The sequence below is a fragment of the Arabidopsis lyrata genome (assembly GCF_000004255.2).
Source record: "Arabidopsis lyrata subsp. lyrata unplaced genomic scaffold ARALYscaffold_3, whole genome shotgun sequence".
Taxonomy (NCBI): Eukaryota; Viridiplantae; Streptophyta; class Magnoliopsida; order Brassicales; family Brassicaceae; genus Arabidopsis; species Arabidopsis lyrata.
In genome coordinates, this window is record NW_003302553.1 from 19,537,544 (window position 1) to 19,555,065 (window position 17,522).

General features: G+C 35.1%; 3 protein-coding genes and 1 long non-coding RNA gene across 5 annotated transcripts; 3 read left to right on the forward strand and 1 right to left on the reverse strand.

Moving 5' to 3' along the window:
- Positions 1-777: 777 nt before the first annotated feature.
- On the forward strand, positions 778-1,992 carry LOC9319932 (splicing factor 3B subunit 6-like protein). Its single transcript, XM_002883819.2, has one exon. It carries the CDS (start codon positions 829-831, stop codon positions 1,204-1,206), a length of 378 nt encoding a protein of 125 aa, XP_002883865.1. The 5' UTR covers positions 778-828; the 3' UTR covers positions 1,207-1,992.
- Positions 1,993-2,792: 800 nt separating this feature from the next.
- LOC110229942 (probable 2-oxoglutarate-dependent dioxygenase AOP1.2) lies at positions 2,793-4,748 on the forward strand. 2 transcript variants are annotated; one of them, XM_021031170.1, is made up of 3 exons: positions 2,793-3,775; positions 3,911-4,241; positions 4,342-4,748. In XM_021031170.1, exons 1-3 carry the CDS (start codon positions 3,399-3,401, stop codon positions 4,588-4,590), a joined length of 957 nt encoding a protein of 318 aa, XP_020886829.1. In that variant the 5' UTR covers positions 2,793-3,398; the 3' UTR covers positions 4,591-4,748. The 2 variants fall into 2 exon arrangements, with proteins under 2 accessions (XP_020886829.1, XP_020886830.1); XM_021031171.1 differs by having other exon boundaries at positions 3,911-4,223.
- LOC9319933 (upstream activation factor subunit spp27) lies at positions 4,683-6,512 on the reverse strand. Its single transcript, XM_002885899.2, has 2 exons — positions 6,120-6,512; positions 4,683-5,023 (listed from the first exon to the last, which is right to left on the reverse strand). Exons 1-2 carry the CDS (start codon positions 6,426-6,428, stop codon positions 4,907-4,909), a joined length of 426 nt encoding a protein of 141 aa, XP_002885945.1. The 5' UTR covers positions 6,429-6,512; the 3' UTR covers positions 4,683-4,906.
- Positions 6,513-13,742: 7,230 nt separating this feature from the next.
- On the forward strand, positions 13,743-14,917 carry LOC110229946. Its single transcript, XR_002333229.1, has 3 exons — positions 13,743-13,948; positions 14,569-14,659; positions 14,746-14,917. It is a non-coding gene; the product is annotated as an uncharacterized LOC110229946 (long non-coding RNA).
- The last annotated feature ends 2,605 nt before the right edge of the window (positions 14,918-17,522 follow it).

Genomic DNA, 17,522 nt, shown 5'->3' on the forward strand with positions numbered 1-17,522 from the left:
AAAACGTTCTCATGACCAGAGTTAGCGGTTCCTTGTCGCGATCCGAGCCTACCACCAACCGAGCAGATCTAAACTAAGACAACCGAGCCCTCATTTCTTCTTGCTAGGTTTGGAGTTGAGAAATGAGGGCTCGGTTGTCTTAGTTGAGATCTGCTCGGTTGGTGGTAGGCTCTGATCACGATGGGAACCGCTAACTCTGGTCATGAGAACGTTTTCACCACCATAGCTGCAAAGAAATCGACCTTGTTAGCGTTGGATTGGTAGGTTTTTTCAGAGTTTCTGCTTTTTCTGTGCTTCGTCCTGTTTCAGATTTTTGGTTCCGGCACAGTTCCGTTTTGGGCCTTAGCTTTTTTTGTAACCGTTTAATGGATTATACCCTTTAGCATATAGCCCAATTGGAAAGATTAAAAAAAAAAAAAAAAAAAAAAAAACCATATAAGCCAAGGCTTCAAACTAAACCCTAAATCAGAGAATGATTTGCTCATATTCAAATCAATTACAAATTTGCCGGCTTAGCACAATAATTTGCCATCAAACCAATTACAAAATTATCGGTTCGGTAGGTTCATTCGGTTTAATGATTTACACAACACCGTCAATAATTCCCCTTGCCTATGACAAATTAATGACGGCTTAATCCTTTTCCTTTTTTGGGTGAAATTTACTATGTTTCCAAAATTACCAACCTTTACAAAATTCTTCCATCCTTATAAATAAATTACTCACGTCTATTGAAATCACATGCACTAGATTTTTTCTTTTCGAAGAGAAGTTTTTTTCTCCGGCTAAAGGAAGAAGAGAAGAAGAAGAAGAAGAGAAGCTACGACAATGCCTCCTCGCACGGCAAAAGACAGAAAAAACCCCAGGCTCCCACCGGAGGTGACTCGCCTACTCTACGTTCGTAACCTTCCCTTTAGCATAACGAGCGAAGATATGTACGATCTCTTTGGAAGGTACGGGGCGATTCGCCAGATTCGAATCGGTTGTGACAAGAACACAAAAGGCACTGGTTTCGTCGTATTCGAGGATATCTACGAAGCTAAGGAAGCTGTTGACCATCTTTCCGGCTTCAACATAGCGAATCGGTACCTTATTGTGCAGTATTATCAACACGCGAAGATGAGCAAGAAGCTTGACTTGAAGAAGGAAGAAGAGGAGATTACTAAGTTGCAAGAGAAGTATGGAGTCTCTACTAAAGATAAGTAATCGATGTTCTTGTGGTCGTTGCTGCGATTTAGGGTTTTGTTTTTTTAATAGCCAATTAGGGTTTTAATTGTGGGTTATGTGTTTTGAACTAATTTGCTCTTGTGTCGTTTAACTACGAATTGGCTATTACTATTACGAATTTTTTGCTTTGATGCAGTTGATGATTCTTGGTTAATATCCATGTTTGGATGATCGTCAAAGCCAAAGGTGATGCAGCCGCATCGTTATTACTTGGTGGACAAGACATGTTTTAGGGATTTTAGGATTTCCTTCTTTTTTTTTAATTTCCATTCATCTATATTTTGGATAATTTATATATCTAGGGTTTTGGTGTTATGGCTTATATAAAGCCTTTTTGTTTCTTCTTTATGAGTTAGTTGTTGAAGTATTGATAAAATCGAGAGTTTATTTCTTTGCCTTGTGTTGATTTGATTCTCTCGAGTATAATAAGTCTAACGCACTTCTGCCACTTTCTATATGTTCTGTCAGTGTTCACTACGTTGCTTTTGCTTTTCTTCTTCGAGAGGAGAAAGAGCTTTTTACCGATGAGAAGAAGAGACCGACATGGTTGTAATGGGCCGAAACTAAAGCCCATCTTTGGATATTTTAATTCTAATCACATATCTATGGGCTAAACCCAAATTTATAGATGGTTAAATTTAGTACTATTTGTAGATGGTTAAGTTTCGTGTTTATTCATAGATATATGGTTGAAATTTTGAAGTTAATTTTCATTCAATGGAAACAAAGTGCATAAGGTTTCATGTATTTGAATACTTAGTATATGCTTTTTTTGATGAAAATTGTAACTGTGTATATAGTCTAGAATCTTTTGACAAAAAAAATAACCAAAGTGATACAGTAGTGAGACAAACGAGATAATGATTAATGATAAATGATAAATGTGATAAACGGAGTATCTACACAATGATAAATGTGAATTTGCGCATAAGCGAGTCAAGTGAATTTTCTCGTTCTTTTTTAAAACGTTTCAAATACTGTATATATATGCGAGAAATCCACGACAGTATAATTAAATTTCTATAAATTAATAATATCGAAACTAATGTATTTTACTAAATTTTATTAATTTATTATGTTTATTAATTTATAGAGCTGATATTTAATTTTGGCCAAAATATCAATTTAGAACCGGAAAAAAATTATCAATTTTTTTTTTGTTTAAATGTATAATTCATTGAGCAAGCAAATATGTACATAGTTTTAATAAGTAGCCAAACAATAATCGAGAACCACTAAACAAATTTCTAAGCCAATACAAAGAAGACAAAAATTCTCCTCACGTTGGGGCTGCAGTAAACCACTTCTGGAGAAGGTGTCGAAGCCGTGGACGAGAAGTGGAATCGAATGAGGCAATCCTGTTTCGAATGACTTTGTCAATGAATTTGACCATCTGTGGAATTGAGGAATAAGCACTACGATGTATGCGAGCATTCCTCTCCCTCCATATATAGTAGACTGTAATTTGGAAACAAAGACGAAGGAGAATGTCCTCTTCACTGTTACCATCTCGAGCAACGAGGCTGTCCAAGGTGATATCCCAGTCCGGGTCAACGAGGTATTAATTTATCAAGTATTAATTTATCGAGTATTAATTTATAGAGATTTCACTGTATATTCCTCCCAAACGTACCTCAAATCTTTTCAACGGAGTATTTACATGATCGGCGTATCAGAAATCTATTTCCCGGCTATCAAAGGATAGCTCAGTTGGATCTCCTGTGGTCTACACTGCTCATTTGCGAATTCACCAAAATCCCAAGAAAATGTGACTTTTTATGATGAAAACTGCCCTATAATTATGTTATGAAACTAAATAAACCATTGAATTTTGGATTTCTGAAATCTTCTAATACCAACTCATATAATTTTAATTGTTATAGTAGAACAATCTTATTATAAGTGAATCTTGAAAAATATATTAAACTCAAACATATAATAAGATTCATAGTTGGTTCAGCTGAAATTCAACATAAAATTGCAAGAAAACTTACTAATCTAGTGCATTATAAGAGCTAGTCAGCTACCAACTATAAAAGACATACTAACTAGTAGTTAGTAACTACTAGTCTACCACTAATTATAGATTTCTTCCACCAAAAATACATTTAGTATTTAATTAAGCCAATATCATAGAGCAAAAACACCCTCAGAATTCTCAGAATCAAGAAATGGATTCAGACTCTGTTCCTCCAATTTCTTTAAAGCTCCCGGTTATCGATTTCTCGAACCAAACCCTAAAACCAGGAAGCTCAAAGTGGGATGAAGTGAAGGCTGATGTCCGTAAAGCTCTAGAGGACTACGGTTGTTTCGAAGCTTCCTTTGACAAAGTGTCAGTGGAGCTTAAGACGTCTGTTTTTGAAGCTATGGAAGAGCTTTTCGAGTTGCCGATTCAGACCAAACAGAGAAACGTGTCTTCCAAACCCTTCCATGGATATATTTGTCATAATCTCTATCAGAGTTTGGGGATCGATGATGCTAATGTTTTGGTGAAGGTCAACGACTTTACTCAACAGTTATGGCCTGATCATGGGAACAAGAGTATTAGGTAACTCAATTATTTAGGCCTTTATTTATTTATATTTACATTACAAAAGAAATATTTTTTTCCTCACTTTTTTGGGTAAATATAAGCTTCACATTTTGATTAATAACGTAAATATTTTGCATCCTAAATATATAGTGAGACGATTCACCGGTTCTCGGATCAATTATTGGAACTGGATGTGATGGTGAGAAGAATGATAATGGAGAGCTTTGGGATAGAGAAATACATTGATGAACATCTTAAATCTACAAATTATCTTTTTCGAATGATGAAGTATACAACACCTCTTGATGCTGATGTAGAGGAGACACAGGTCGGTTTACGTGCTCATACCGATAAGAACATCATCACGATACTTCATCAGTATCAAGTTGATGGTTTGGAAGTGAAAACCAAAGACGAAAAATGGATCAAAGTGAAACCATCTCAACATTCTTTCGTTGTTATGGTTGGAGATTCTCTATGTGTATATAAGTCCTAACTTCCTTTTTAATAACAACATTTCGCGCACACACACACTTCTTATTTAGAGAACAACCAATCATATCCTTGTTGATGCGTTGCAGGCACTTTTGAATGGTCGATTGCCTTCATCATATCACCGAGTCATGATGATGGGAAATAAGACAAGATATTCGACAGCGCTGTTCTCGGCCCCAAAACTAGAAACTATTATAGATTCACCAGAAGAACTTGTCGACGAAGAACATCCACGCATGTTCAAACCCTTTGATTACAACGATTTCGTTCACTTCTTCCACACAGAAGCTGGACGTAAAGCTCAATCTACTCTCCATGCTTACGCTGCCCTCTGAAACATCAAACTTAATTCAGAATAATGTTGTATGTATAACTTCATGTTTGATGTTTTCTTGTTAGATAAAATCAAGAAAAATAAGATCTGAAATTGAAACGAAAACGCAAACAACATTAGGAAGCAAGGTCAACATAACATCCATTGAAGCAACAACAAAAAAAAACAAGTAAACCTTCTTAAGTACTTACTTTGCAAAAACCCTAATTTACTAATCTTAATCTAAGTCTTCCCCAACTTAAGATAACCCCTTTCATGGCCCTAACAGCTCAACAAAACATAGACTATCATCCAAATAAAGTTTCGCGGAAATTCCATCAGAGGAAGTGAGGACCGATGAGCTTTGCAATCTCCAAGAACCCTACCCGATCTCTGCCTTCGAATATCTTCTTCAGTTTCTCATCACACAGTATTTCTCTCTTGTTTTGTGGGTCCTGAATAACAAAAATTAGTCATTTAGTAAAACGTTGATGCAATTGAAACATCATCAAATATTTTTGCAAAGCTGGTTCATTAAAGTTTGAAACCTCGAGACATGCCAAGGAGAATAATAAATAATACAGAGCTTTCTAAAAGAGTAACACAATAAGTTTTGTCTACTAGGTTGATATAGACTTTAGAGACCTTGTACAGAAACAGCATTCACATTTGAATACAACAGAACCAAAAAAATTCAAGAGCTGAAAAAGCTCCATCTTCAGAATGTCAATCTAGTTTGATACTCTGAGAACCTAAACCAAACAGCAACAATGTCAAGAAACATAGATCAAAACATCAGATATATGCAGCCAAACATGCTCAGGGTCTGAAATGGACGAGCTCACAAACAAATAGAATGAGATAATCATTTCTACATTTAAGTTCAGTGAATAAGAGGACTGTATACTACATCCCAATGATAGAACACATTAGGATTTTGGTCAAACTAGATCCCACACAGGTCAGACATAGGCAAAAAAGATTCAAGAACATAGGCCAGAGAAAAGTTATTTACCACCACAAAGGACACACATTGCCAAAAATGTAAAAACCAGACTCAATCAAAGAATCAAAATTGTTACACAAAATGTTATAAACATCTACCCTCAAAATCATATGAAGCAATTAGTCACCAAAATGAAATAAACCACTAATATCAACAATATATTACATATTGACTCGCAGTAAACATATCTTAAAAGAAATTAAAACCACCTCAAGTTCTTGAATACTTTCATTGGTTAATATTCAGCTCAAGATTGGAACTGAAACAACACTACTAACACAAAATGTTAAAGCTTTCTAATCTCAAACACACAAAATCCTAAGAACAGTTTCATTAAAGTAACTCAACTGTGGAACTAACAAGAAGACAAACTAATCCAATTTCTGTCTTCTTGAATCTACACCGTTCAAATTTCTTACCAGAAACCCTAAAATTTGACCCTCGAAAACACAAACCACCAGATTGAAGAAATCGACAAAAAAAAAAAAAAAAACCCACAGAGAAACCAAACCAGAGTTTTTAAGAGAGATTAGAGTTTGATTTACTTGAAGGTCATGTTCTTTAATGTAAGCCCAAATACGCTTAAGAGCTTGTGTGCGAGCGATTTCAGGAAGCTCGACGATGTCTTGCATCTCCGGTGACACTGGTCGAGGTTTCATGATGCCGCGTGGCACTCTTTTATTGGTTGCGGTTGGCTCGGAAGAGGCCGTCGCAGATGTCACAGCTCGGACCAAGCGTAGTTTAGCCGCCGGGTGAGAGGCTAGCCGGAGAGACGAAGGAGGAGTTGATTGGTTGTGGAAAGATGTCGTTTTGACGCAGAGGAAGGTGGAGAATGTTCCAGAAGAAACCGCCATTTTCGGTGCTTTGTGTCTGTGTGGTGGAATTGGGAAGACGAAAAGGGTTTTGTGTTATCCTTTGCTTTTTGTTTTCTTTTTTTTTTTTTAATTTTATTTTTGGGGTTTTGTCTTTTTTTTTTTTTTTTGAGATTTGAGAATGCTTTTATTATTAATGACAAAACAAATCAAACACAACTTCGCCGTAAAACCGCAGTTCCACAAGCATCATCCAACAAATCCAAGAAACACAACTAAGTATCGATTCTAGTAAATGGAAATCTAAATATTACGAAAACGCATAATTAGCTAATTCATCTGCAAGATGATTAGCTTCTTTATATACAATCATTGCATAACCGTACCAGAAATGACAGAAGATGAACATAGCTAATCCTTGTAGAGAAAAAACTAACCACCATCTCTAAATCCACTTCCAACTCTAATTGTGTTACCCGTCTCTTCCAAACTATATATAAAGCCATTTTGGAATTTTGTCTTAATCGAAGAGAAACATTATTTATTACTTTTTATTATTTTTAATGGAGAAATTATTAAAAGAAACATAGTGTTTTGTAAATAACTAGATATAACACGGATAAATCTTATGCTATTTATTTTTATGATAGAACGATTTAGAAAAAAAATCGACGTTTTTTTTAATTAAATCTCAGTATGTCAAAACAAAATTTCATAAATGCGTTAAAATATTTTAAATTTAATATAATTTTATATAAATATCATACGATAACACAATTTTTAGTTTATAAAAAAACTTACAGATTAAATTTAAAATATTTACAAATAAAGTTACATTTTTTAATTTAATATATATATTAATAATTCGATCCAAATGGGCTTTTAGTGATGGGCCTTAACGGGCCCACGGGTTACAAAATACAGAAGCAGAAAAAAGTCCGGTTAAACTTTGGCCGGAGATTAATCGGAGCTTGGATGGAAAAAAGAAGAACACGGATCCTTCTCACGCAGACTCCGGCGGTTACAAGAGAACCGTTTTGCGGCGAGCTTCCGACCTCGAACCCTCTGATCGGAGCAACCGGATCCGACCGTCGGAGCCTCCGCTGGAAGCTTACCTGATCCCCGCGACTCTCTTCCAGAAGAGAAAGGACCACTCAAAACTCTCGAATCCTCATCCCTCGATCCCGTACCTAGCAAAAGAGGGAACACAAGCCCTTCAGCATACCTCACCACCGCTGCAACCCCATCGCCAAAACCACATGCGCAATCACATCAATCTTCAATCCGGAACTAGAGCGAAACCAAAGCCGGTAGCAGAGAAAGAGGAAGGCTCAATTCGATCTCTCCACTACCAAACCCAACTTCAGCCATCCTAGATCCAAAAGGATCTGCCGTGAACGCTCGTGACCCACAACGAAACCCACCAATCGCAAAGTCACCTACCCATCAGGATCTATCCAGCGTCCTCAACCAAACCTGATCCACCGAGAAGCACCTCTAGACCGCCGGAGAAGTACCGGATCTACCACACCACATCGCTGTCGGAGAAGAATGGGATGCCTTCCACCATCTCGCTGTTCAAACCCATCACTACCAATGAAGAACAAGAAGAAAATACAAAACCAGATCTGAGATCTAAAAAATGTCCATTGGAAGAGAGAGAATGGAGAGTTTTTGGCAACGATAGTGTCTTTCCATAAAGTTACATTTACGTCATTCATAAGTTTAGACTTATAGTTTTGCGGTTTCAATTTAGAATTTTATAATATATAAAAATATTTAATGGTATTGAAATATATATATATATATTATATGTTTATATAGTTTAATTTTCTAACAGAAAAATATAATGCATTTAGTATAAAGAAAATCTTTATATAGAAGCTTTTTAATTTAAAATTTTGAAATATTTAATTCTGATAATTTTAGTTAATAAGAATAAGTAGTATATAGAATCAAAAGTGTTTGACAAGAAAGATAGTAGAATTAAGCAAATGGAAAAATAAAAAAAGATGAGAATAATTGTGGGCTTGACACATAAACTACAATGACTCTTTTTAATATATGCATAGCCGGCCATAAGGCCAAGCAAGCAAAGCACATGTTTGCGGCCCCTAATAATATCATTCAATTTCGGCCAATTTTTTGGAAATGTTCTCGTGATCTAATGGTTAAAATCCATAGTTTGAGTCTTGAGGGTGTAGCTTAAACATTTTTTTTAACAACAAAATTATTAAACAAATAAAATTATGTGGTCCTTTTTTTCTTTCTCGCTTGTGGCCTCGTGAAACTTCTGGACGGCTCGATATGTATAGGGGATTAACCGAGTTTCAAAATATGTAATGCTTATTTCACCTAGAATAACATTTTTATATCGTATTTTTTTATACACCAATTTTAGTTTGAACAAAAAAAATTCTAAGAAACTATCAAACTTTAGCTGAATTTGATAGCTATAGGGTAGTTAACCCTACTGAATTAGATGCCACGCATATAATTTTTGTTAAGTTAGATGCCTAGCTCGTGTTTAATTTTTATTGAGTCAGACACCAAATGGGATTATTATTGATTTTGCCATTTTTCATAGAAATCTTTTGAAATTGCCATTTTTACTAAAATTTTACGGATATGCCATTTTCTAACACTTAAAAATGTACGTATTTCGGATTTTTTTTTTGGTAAAAATACGTAGTTTATATAAAATACTAAATCCTAAGAACAACCACAACCGACTAAACCCAAACATAACGAATAAAACGCATGTTTCCGTAGCTTGAAAAAGGGCAAAATCCACAAATGCCATCCCAAAAAATGGCAAATCCATAATTGATTCTATTTTTAATGTTTCTAACTAATTGTAGATTTGAGATATCACAAGGGGTAAACCAAATGATAAACCAAGTGGATTTCAAGGATGATCTCAACAAGGCTAATAAAGACAACCTCCACAATCGTTACCTCGGATAAACATTCACCCAACCCGATAGGTCCCATGACGCCACGTGGAACATGGACTCACTCCGCCTCATATGAGAGGTAATGCTTCTCGGCTACCATTTACTAAATTGAGTGATGCAGTTTCAAATAGCCATATTGTGACCATGATGCATACATGATTGGATGAACTGGTTTAAAGCACAAAATTGCTAACAATAAGTTTATGGACGGCCCGAAGCATTTTTACTTCTTAAAGCATAATTTTTTGGGCCTTTAACAAAAGTTGTTGAACAAATATTTTCAATTTTAGCATGTTCTCTTGTCGGACCCCTAACTTTAATGGATGATAGATAGCTCTAAATAAGATCATCAAAGATCTAGTATGAATTTAAGAACTTTTTTTTTTGGTAAGAAATATGGATTTAAGAACATGAACCATAGAGGTTTTCTACTTACAAATAAAGTCTTCCAAATAAATCAACTAAGTTCGAACAAATTCATGACCGACTCCAATAGTTATAGACTGTAGAACTCAATCATGATCACATCCAATAATAATGAATAGAAAATTAATGATTGAGTTTTTAAAACTCGGTAAACAACAAGAAAACAAAAAAAAAACAAAATTTTTGACAAAAGTAAATTTGGTGAATGGGAGAAGCAAAAATAAATTTGCAAAAGTAACCAAAAAAATATTATAATTAACAAACTAAACCATAAAAAATAGATATAATATAGTGTGTATTTTCCATATAAATGATACATTTTATCCTTATGGTATGCAAACACATGTTTTTGTTTTAACTTATTTTTTTTTTATTTTTTTTCTTTATTGTTAAATATTCTTCACCCTCTTCATATTTACTTACTTTAGATTTCTTCAAAAAATGGAATGAAACTTTCTACAATACTAGAAAAAAACATAACTTTTTTGATACAGGACATTGTTTAAATTTTGTAAAACGATTACATATTTCTCATTAATTTGGTTTATGTAGAGATACAGTGAACTATATTAGATATCATTTTATTCTACGTGTGTATATATATATAACACAATAGATTCTATTCTATTTTTAGGTTTAAACACCGAGTTTAGAAATATATGTTTATATATTTAAATTACCAAAATTTATCGCTCGTGATCCCTCTCTCTTTCCTATAACTCCCACGATAAATTCTTAGCTCTAATCACTCTTCCTCATTTGTCACCGCAACAATTGGTTCCATTATCTCTTAAATTAATTATTTTAAACAAAAATATGAATATAGTTGTTTTTATAGAAGAATCATGAACTTAAATTAATTATTTTAAACAAAAATATAAATTACACTTGAAAATAGGTTAAAAAAACAGTTTGTCTCTCATGCCACATCAACATCTTCTCTTATATAAACACCAATGATAGAGCATCACCTCTTCGGTCTTCACTCTTCTCATTCGCCTCACCGCAACAAAATGTGAGGGAGTAAATAGACTTTTCATTCTTCTACAGTGTTATTAACTTAATTTTGAATTTTATGGGGCTATATGCTTAAGTAATTTATCAAAAATAGTTATTTTTGTAAAAGACCCAAAAGCAAAATCTTAACTATTACTAAAAGTAAAAGAAAAAAGGAAGAAACACTTTGCTTAATTTAACTTTGAGAAAAACCTAATAGAAAAATCTAACATGTTACACATTTTTACTCCAATTTACTTATATTCATAATTCATGTTTTGCTTTAGTAATGTTTTTTTTTTTTTAATGAATATATAATTTATTTAACCAAAAAAAAAAACCTTTGTACAATGAATGTAATCTTGTGCTAAAGAGTTCAAGAAAACACTTCAAGATAGGTTTAAAGAGTTTTGAGTTCCAATCTAGACTCGAAGAACATTCTCGAACTTCGATGTAGTATCCTTTAAACTTGCAAGCGTATTCCGGACAAGATGATAAATGAAAAAGGTCATGAGAATAGGAGATATCCCATGTTCCCCAGGTCACCGTTTGTTTCATTCACACCATATGAAGTTCATACAGACTTGGAAATCATACCACAATATAAACCTCATTATGGCATTGGATTTTGGATCCAATAGCTTAGAGACTATATCACTGTAAGATGTTGTATACTAGTCTTGAAGGGTACCGCTTATAATATTTCCCCAAATCTGAGATGAGTAGGAGCATTCGAAAGATAAATGGTCTCATGATTCCCCCGTAGTACCACAAAACGTTTATTTTCGCATTCCACATACTCATTCTATCTCCCGTTGTAAGACGATTATGCATTGCAAGCCACACTAGGAATGAGTACTTAGGAGTTGAGTAGGATAATCATACTCCCTTGTACCATTCTATCCTTGGCTGCACCCTTCTAATCTGGTTCCAAGTGTGTTTTGTTGAAAATTTATCTTTGAACTTTCCTTCCGTACCTCTCCAAAGTGAAATGTCTGACTCAGAGCTTCCCAGTATGGGCCTTACTTTATCAATCTCCATCTCTACTGCATTTAAGACATGAATCCGATGTCTCTTGTGTCGATGATAGTCGCCCTCGCAATAATCCCCAAATCTATAAAGCCCCTATCTCCTAACAAAACATGTACGACCCATAGAACTCCAACTATCATACCAAAAAATATGTCCAAACCACTCCGGATTTCCATCTTATGAAACGCCTTTGCTTTTGTTCTGTACTTCAACAACTTCTTCCACATCCAAGATCCCAAACTTGTGGACATCTTTATCGACCGGAATGATCTTGCTTGAATCACCTCTCTTTGCACACAATTAACCCATAAAGACTTTGTTCCTGAAGTTAATCTCCAAATCAGCTTTAAACAACACACTTTGTTCACTTCACCTTCTTCTTTCGGTCTACATATCTATCTCTTTCCAACAGAGTTTTGTTTTTAAAGAATTTAGCTCACATCCTGACAAGAGAAAAGCGGCTCATATCTTCTCTATTACTCTCACACAAGCGCTTGGAAGTATAAAGGCTAAAAGCCAGAAGTTAGTTATAATGGAGATCCCAAAACTCAAGAGTTGTAATCTCCCCGCATAAGACAGAAATCTATGTTTCCAAGAGCTTATCCGAGTTCATATTTTCTCAACAAGAGGGAAAAAATCAGCACTAGACATCCTTTTCGTCATTATAAGGAGACCTATGTAACGTACATGAAGAACTCCAAATGCAAAAAGAAACCAATCTGCTAACAAATTTTTTGTCATAGAAACAATTTCTGACATAAATATCATAGCTTTTTTAATACTAATTCGAAGGCCCGACCGCCCGAGTATGCTGCAAATTTCTCAAGTACCTCTAATATTTCCTCCATAGAGCTAACACTGCCATCACAAAATACCATTATATCGTCCTCAAATCAAAGATGAGTGAGGTTGAGATTTTTACTTTGGATGGTAGCCTATCTTCCTGTAATAGTTAAGATTTTAACACTTTGGATAATTTTTTTTTATCCCTTTTTTTTTGAATAACCGCGGGTCTCCCAAAAGCTTCCTAGGCCCAAAGACTAATCCTACGAGGCTGGCAATTCCCCTATGTAAACCTGCCAGTGGCCGTGCCTCGAACCCTGGTGGTGGAAGTCACAGCTGTGACTCCTTTACCACTAGGCCACAAGGTCCAGTTATTTATTTATTTATTTTATTATTATTTTTTTTTTTTATATCCCTTTGCTTTAGTAATGGTTAAGAATTTTGTTTCTCCATTCACCAAATACACGTTTGTCAAATTTTTTTCTTCTCTTTGTCATTTGCCGAATAAAAAAGATGAAATCATTCCCTATACTTTTGAATACTTCCAAACTTGAGGCTATACACCTAATAGATTCTACATTTATAAATGAATTGGCAGTAACATTGCCCTGTCTGGAAGAGCACATGAACAATAATAGCACTAACAAAGTAAGAATCCAAAATTCATCAAATAATTGAAATTAATATTATTCGATCTGTTCAAAAGCTTCCATCGTAAAACACATAACGCCCACCAAGACCCCACATTTGACATGCTATCATCCAAACACTCCATCACTCTCCCCTTTACTCATTTTATAAGGAACAACAAACTCATTTTTCTTTCCAAAATCGTTTTTTTCAAATAAGGAAAAAACTTTGTAACTTTGTTTGTAAGGCAATCTTATCTTTTCTTTTACAGATTTTTACTCCAATTTTTCTCAATTTATTTGATAATCTTTCTCTCTCCCTCTTAGGCCCGGGCAAAAAACCCGTACCCGCGTACCCGAACCGAAACCGACCCGAAAAACCCGGTTCGGGGCGGGTACGGGTATAAGAGTTTTATACTGTTGGGTCTTATGTATTCATACCCGTGGGTATCGGGTCGGGTTCGGGTTTTACCCGATACCCGATAGTGTAAACCGAAACCCGAAGACCTACCTTTACTCTTTTAAGTCTATATGTCGTTTTATGGTTAGAGACGATTAAAGGAGAGAGCTTTACCTTTCGATTTAGCTTCTTGCCTTGCTCGATTCCCGATTCTAGATCTATACTCTCTCCTTTATCGATCATCATTTAATCGAACCAATCCTGGAAACTCAAGAGAAGACCACGACACCGTCTCTGGTCACTTCTCCACCGTCGGCGTTGTCGCGAAACCAGTTAGAGGTAATTTTCGATTGTTCTACTCCATGATCTATGTGTCTGCAGTGTTTGTATCATGTTTTTAAATTGTAATCGAGTCTCTGCGGTCTGCATCATGTTTCTCTGTAAATCGAAGTCTATGCATCATGTATTAATCGAGTTTTTGCATCATGTTTGTAATCGCGTCTCTGCATCATTGTAATCGAGTCTCTGCGTCTTGGTTATCTATAAATCGAAGTCTCTGCATCAATTTAATCGAGTCTCTGCATCACTTGTTAATATTGGTAAATCGAAGTCTCTGCAATTTTATGTTTATGGTGCTAAAAATATTGAGAATTGTAGGAGATTCACATAGGCTTTGAGAAGAGGTTTTTGGTTTGATGACCACATCACACTTTTGAGTTCAGTGCTTTCATGTTTAGTTTGCTTTTTCAACTGCTTGGGCTAGAATTTGTTAAGGAAGCTAGGTTTCACGCTTAGTTTGCCTTTGAATGCAAATTTCCAAACAGTTGTAAATTCTCTGGTCATGAATAAAGTGTGAACAGTTGGTATGAGAAGTAAGTTCTGATTCTATTATCTCTTTTGAGTTCTAACATCATGTTGCAATATTGTGATTCTAATTCTTGTTGTTTCATTTTTTATAGAGCATGAATGAACTAGGTGAACCAGAATTTGTTTTTAATATGCAAGGCCAAGGAGCTGATAGTCTGTAGAATGAATGATTGAGATACAAAGGTTAGTCATTAGTGACTGAGTAAGATACATAGCTTATGTAAGAGTGAGATTGCATTCTAATTTCTGACATTGGTTTACTTGTATAGGTTCATGCGGGTCAAGGAGAGTGATATTGTCTACTTCTAGTTTTCTGTTTTTATGCCATGAACTTGTTAGGCAATCCGGTTTGTCAATTTGTCTTTTTTCTTGGATTTGAATCATGTGTAATGGATGTTTAAGACTTTCCTATTTAAATGCTTTAAGTTTTGTTCTGTTCTATTGGAGTGTAAAGCTTACACAATAGGGTAAAAAATATACATAACAGTGTAATCGGGTAGAAAATACCCGAAACCGACCCGAAATACGTAGAACCCGATTTTTTCGGGTTTTTAGCGGGTCTCAAATCTGATACCCGAACCGACCCGAACCCGACCATACCCGAACCGACCCCGAACCGATGTTTTCAGTTTACCCTATTGGGTCCTAGATTACCATACCCGACATACCCGTACCCGATCGGGTTTTACCCGAACCCGACCCGCGGACCCGAATGCCCAGTTGCGTATTTACCCGAACCCGACCCGCGGACCCGAATAGAGGGAGTCCCTCTATTGACTTTGAAAGTTTGTTTTGTGTTTTCCATAGTTGCGTATTTACTATTTAGTGATAGATTTTGGCGAAATAAATGTTTTAGTGTTTTAGTGGTATGTTTGATTTGTAATGTTTTTCTTTTGAATCAGGTATTTGCTTATTGTATCTGCAACTAGTTACATACTGTATATTTTTTTGAGTTATTTACACGTTGACACACTTTCTCAACCTCTCTATCATTCTAGCACACTTTCATCTTTCAACATCTTTTTTTGTGGGTGTTATTACCTAGCTACCCTTCAACTAATATACTCTCCCATCTCTAACCAAAGTCTTGTCTCAAACCAAAATCTTTATCGTCTCTTTCTTCTTCTTATATTATCTCTCCTTTGTTGCATCTTTTCTCTCTCTTTCGGAGAAATCAAAATTGTAAGAACTCTGGACCATCATCAACGTACTATGTCTCTCCTTTGTTAGTTGTTTTCTCTCTCTTTCTCTCACAATCTCATTAGCTTCTCCTTCATCGCCACCATCAACGTACTCTGTCTCGTCCCCAGATCCCGCCGCGAACAATATTCCATTGACTCGCTTTAGCCCGATTAGATTTGGTCTGGTGCGACTCCTCGTGCAACGATCTTACGTTGGTGCGACAAGTATATTTAAATAGAGACGAGCAAGAGTTTCTTCACCTTCTGTATTTTACTTTAACCACGTTGATCGAGTATTGATCCTCATTGTTAAACTTTCAATAAACGACCGATCAATGAATAGGATTACGAGTACACATGGTTTAGTGTGGATTTAAATTTTGGAGAAGAGTAAAGATTTTTGGACGAGAACTAAGAGACAAAAGCAATTATGGTGAAACAACTCGTCCGATCATATGGAATACATCGTTTGGACATGGTTTTATGGACAAAAATGATAAGTTTGAAGTTAAGCTTGCGAGCTTAATCAAAATTATAACGAAACTTGTCATTTGGTGGTTCCGAGTTGCTACGTGAAGTCCCTGGGAAGCAGATGCTATCGGGTACTACTTGATTCAAATTAATCAAAATCCATATTCCTCCACATTACACATTATTTACATGTGATTGAACATTTGTTCACTATGAAGGGATGATATATTGCATGGATAAGGGGTGGTGGAATCGATGAAATGCACGAATCTTTAGTTATCAAAACAGTAAATCTTTGAGGAATTGTGTTTGCGTCAGAACATTAAGCACACAATTTTGTTTGTGTTCGTTCGTAAAGGCTTATCCTAAAATTCTCTTAATTCAATGTTTTCATCTCATCCAACATTGGTTTTTGGCTTGGAAGAACTACAAACCGTAGTAATAGTAAGACTCCTTTTTGTCTGATTTTGTAAGGTTTTTTCTTATGTCCATCTCTTTTATATGAGAAAGTTAATGTCTTTTATTAATTAGTTTTTAATTTTGAATCAATTTTGCATTTCCAGTATCTATGTGAACGTGACCATATATATAAAATATGATAATTTTTCGGCGTCCACTGGACATGATCAAGAACCTTGGAAATCTTGTTACCATTCTGTTTCGCATTTAAGATAGGGTTTGACGGATATGTTTGGATGGTCAGTAGTTTGTGTTCACTTAGAAACAAAATATGTTTTAAAACGGATGAACGTAGATGAATGACAATTGGAACTGTCAGGTATATAGTCAAAAGTTCTTTAAAACACCAAACATATGTTCGAACGCTAATGGACGAATTCCCTTGCTTGACTCTTTATCAGAGTTTGTATGGACACGTTTTTTATATACATCCATATCGTCAGAGTTTGAAAGAGATATTTGGATGGTCAGTAGTTTGTCATGGTATATTTTTATACATTTAAACGAACTTATATATCTGTTTGGGTTGATAAGTAGGAGTTAGGGTATATTTTTATACATTTAAACAAACTTACATATCGGTTTGAGTTTATAAGATCGGGATTATGATATATTTTTATATATATTTAAAAGAACTTGCATATCGGTTTGGGTTTATAAGGTAAGAGTTAGGGTTTAGTGTTATAAATTTTTTTTAAATAGCATATCGGTTTGGGTTTATATAAGGTAGATGTTAGGGTTTAGTGTTATTCATTTAAACGAAGTTACATCATACACATCACTCAGATCTGAACTCGAAGCAGTGATTGGTGTTGTTACAACAAACACTTGATCAGAGTTTGGCGGATTTATATTACACCGAAAAACCTTATCTTTATTCGTTCATGTGGTCAAAGTTTAACGGATATGTTTGGATGATCAGTAGTTATAAATTT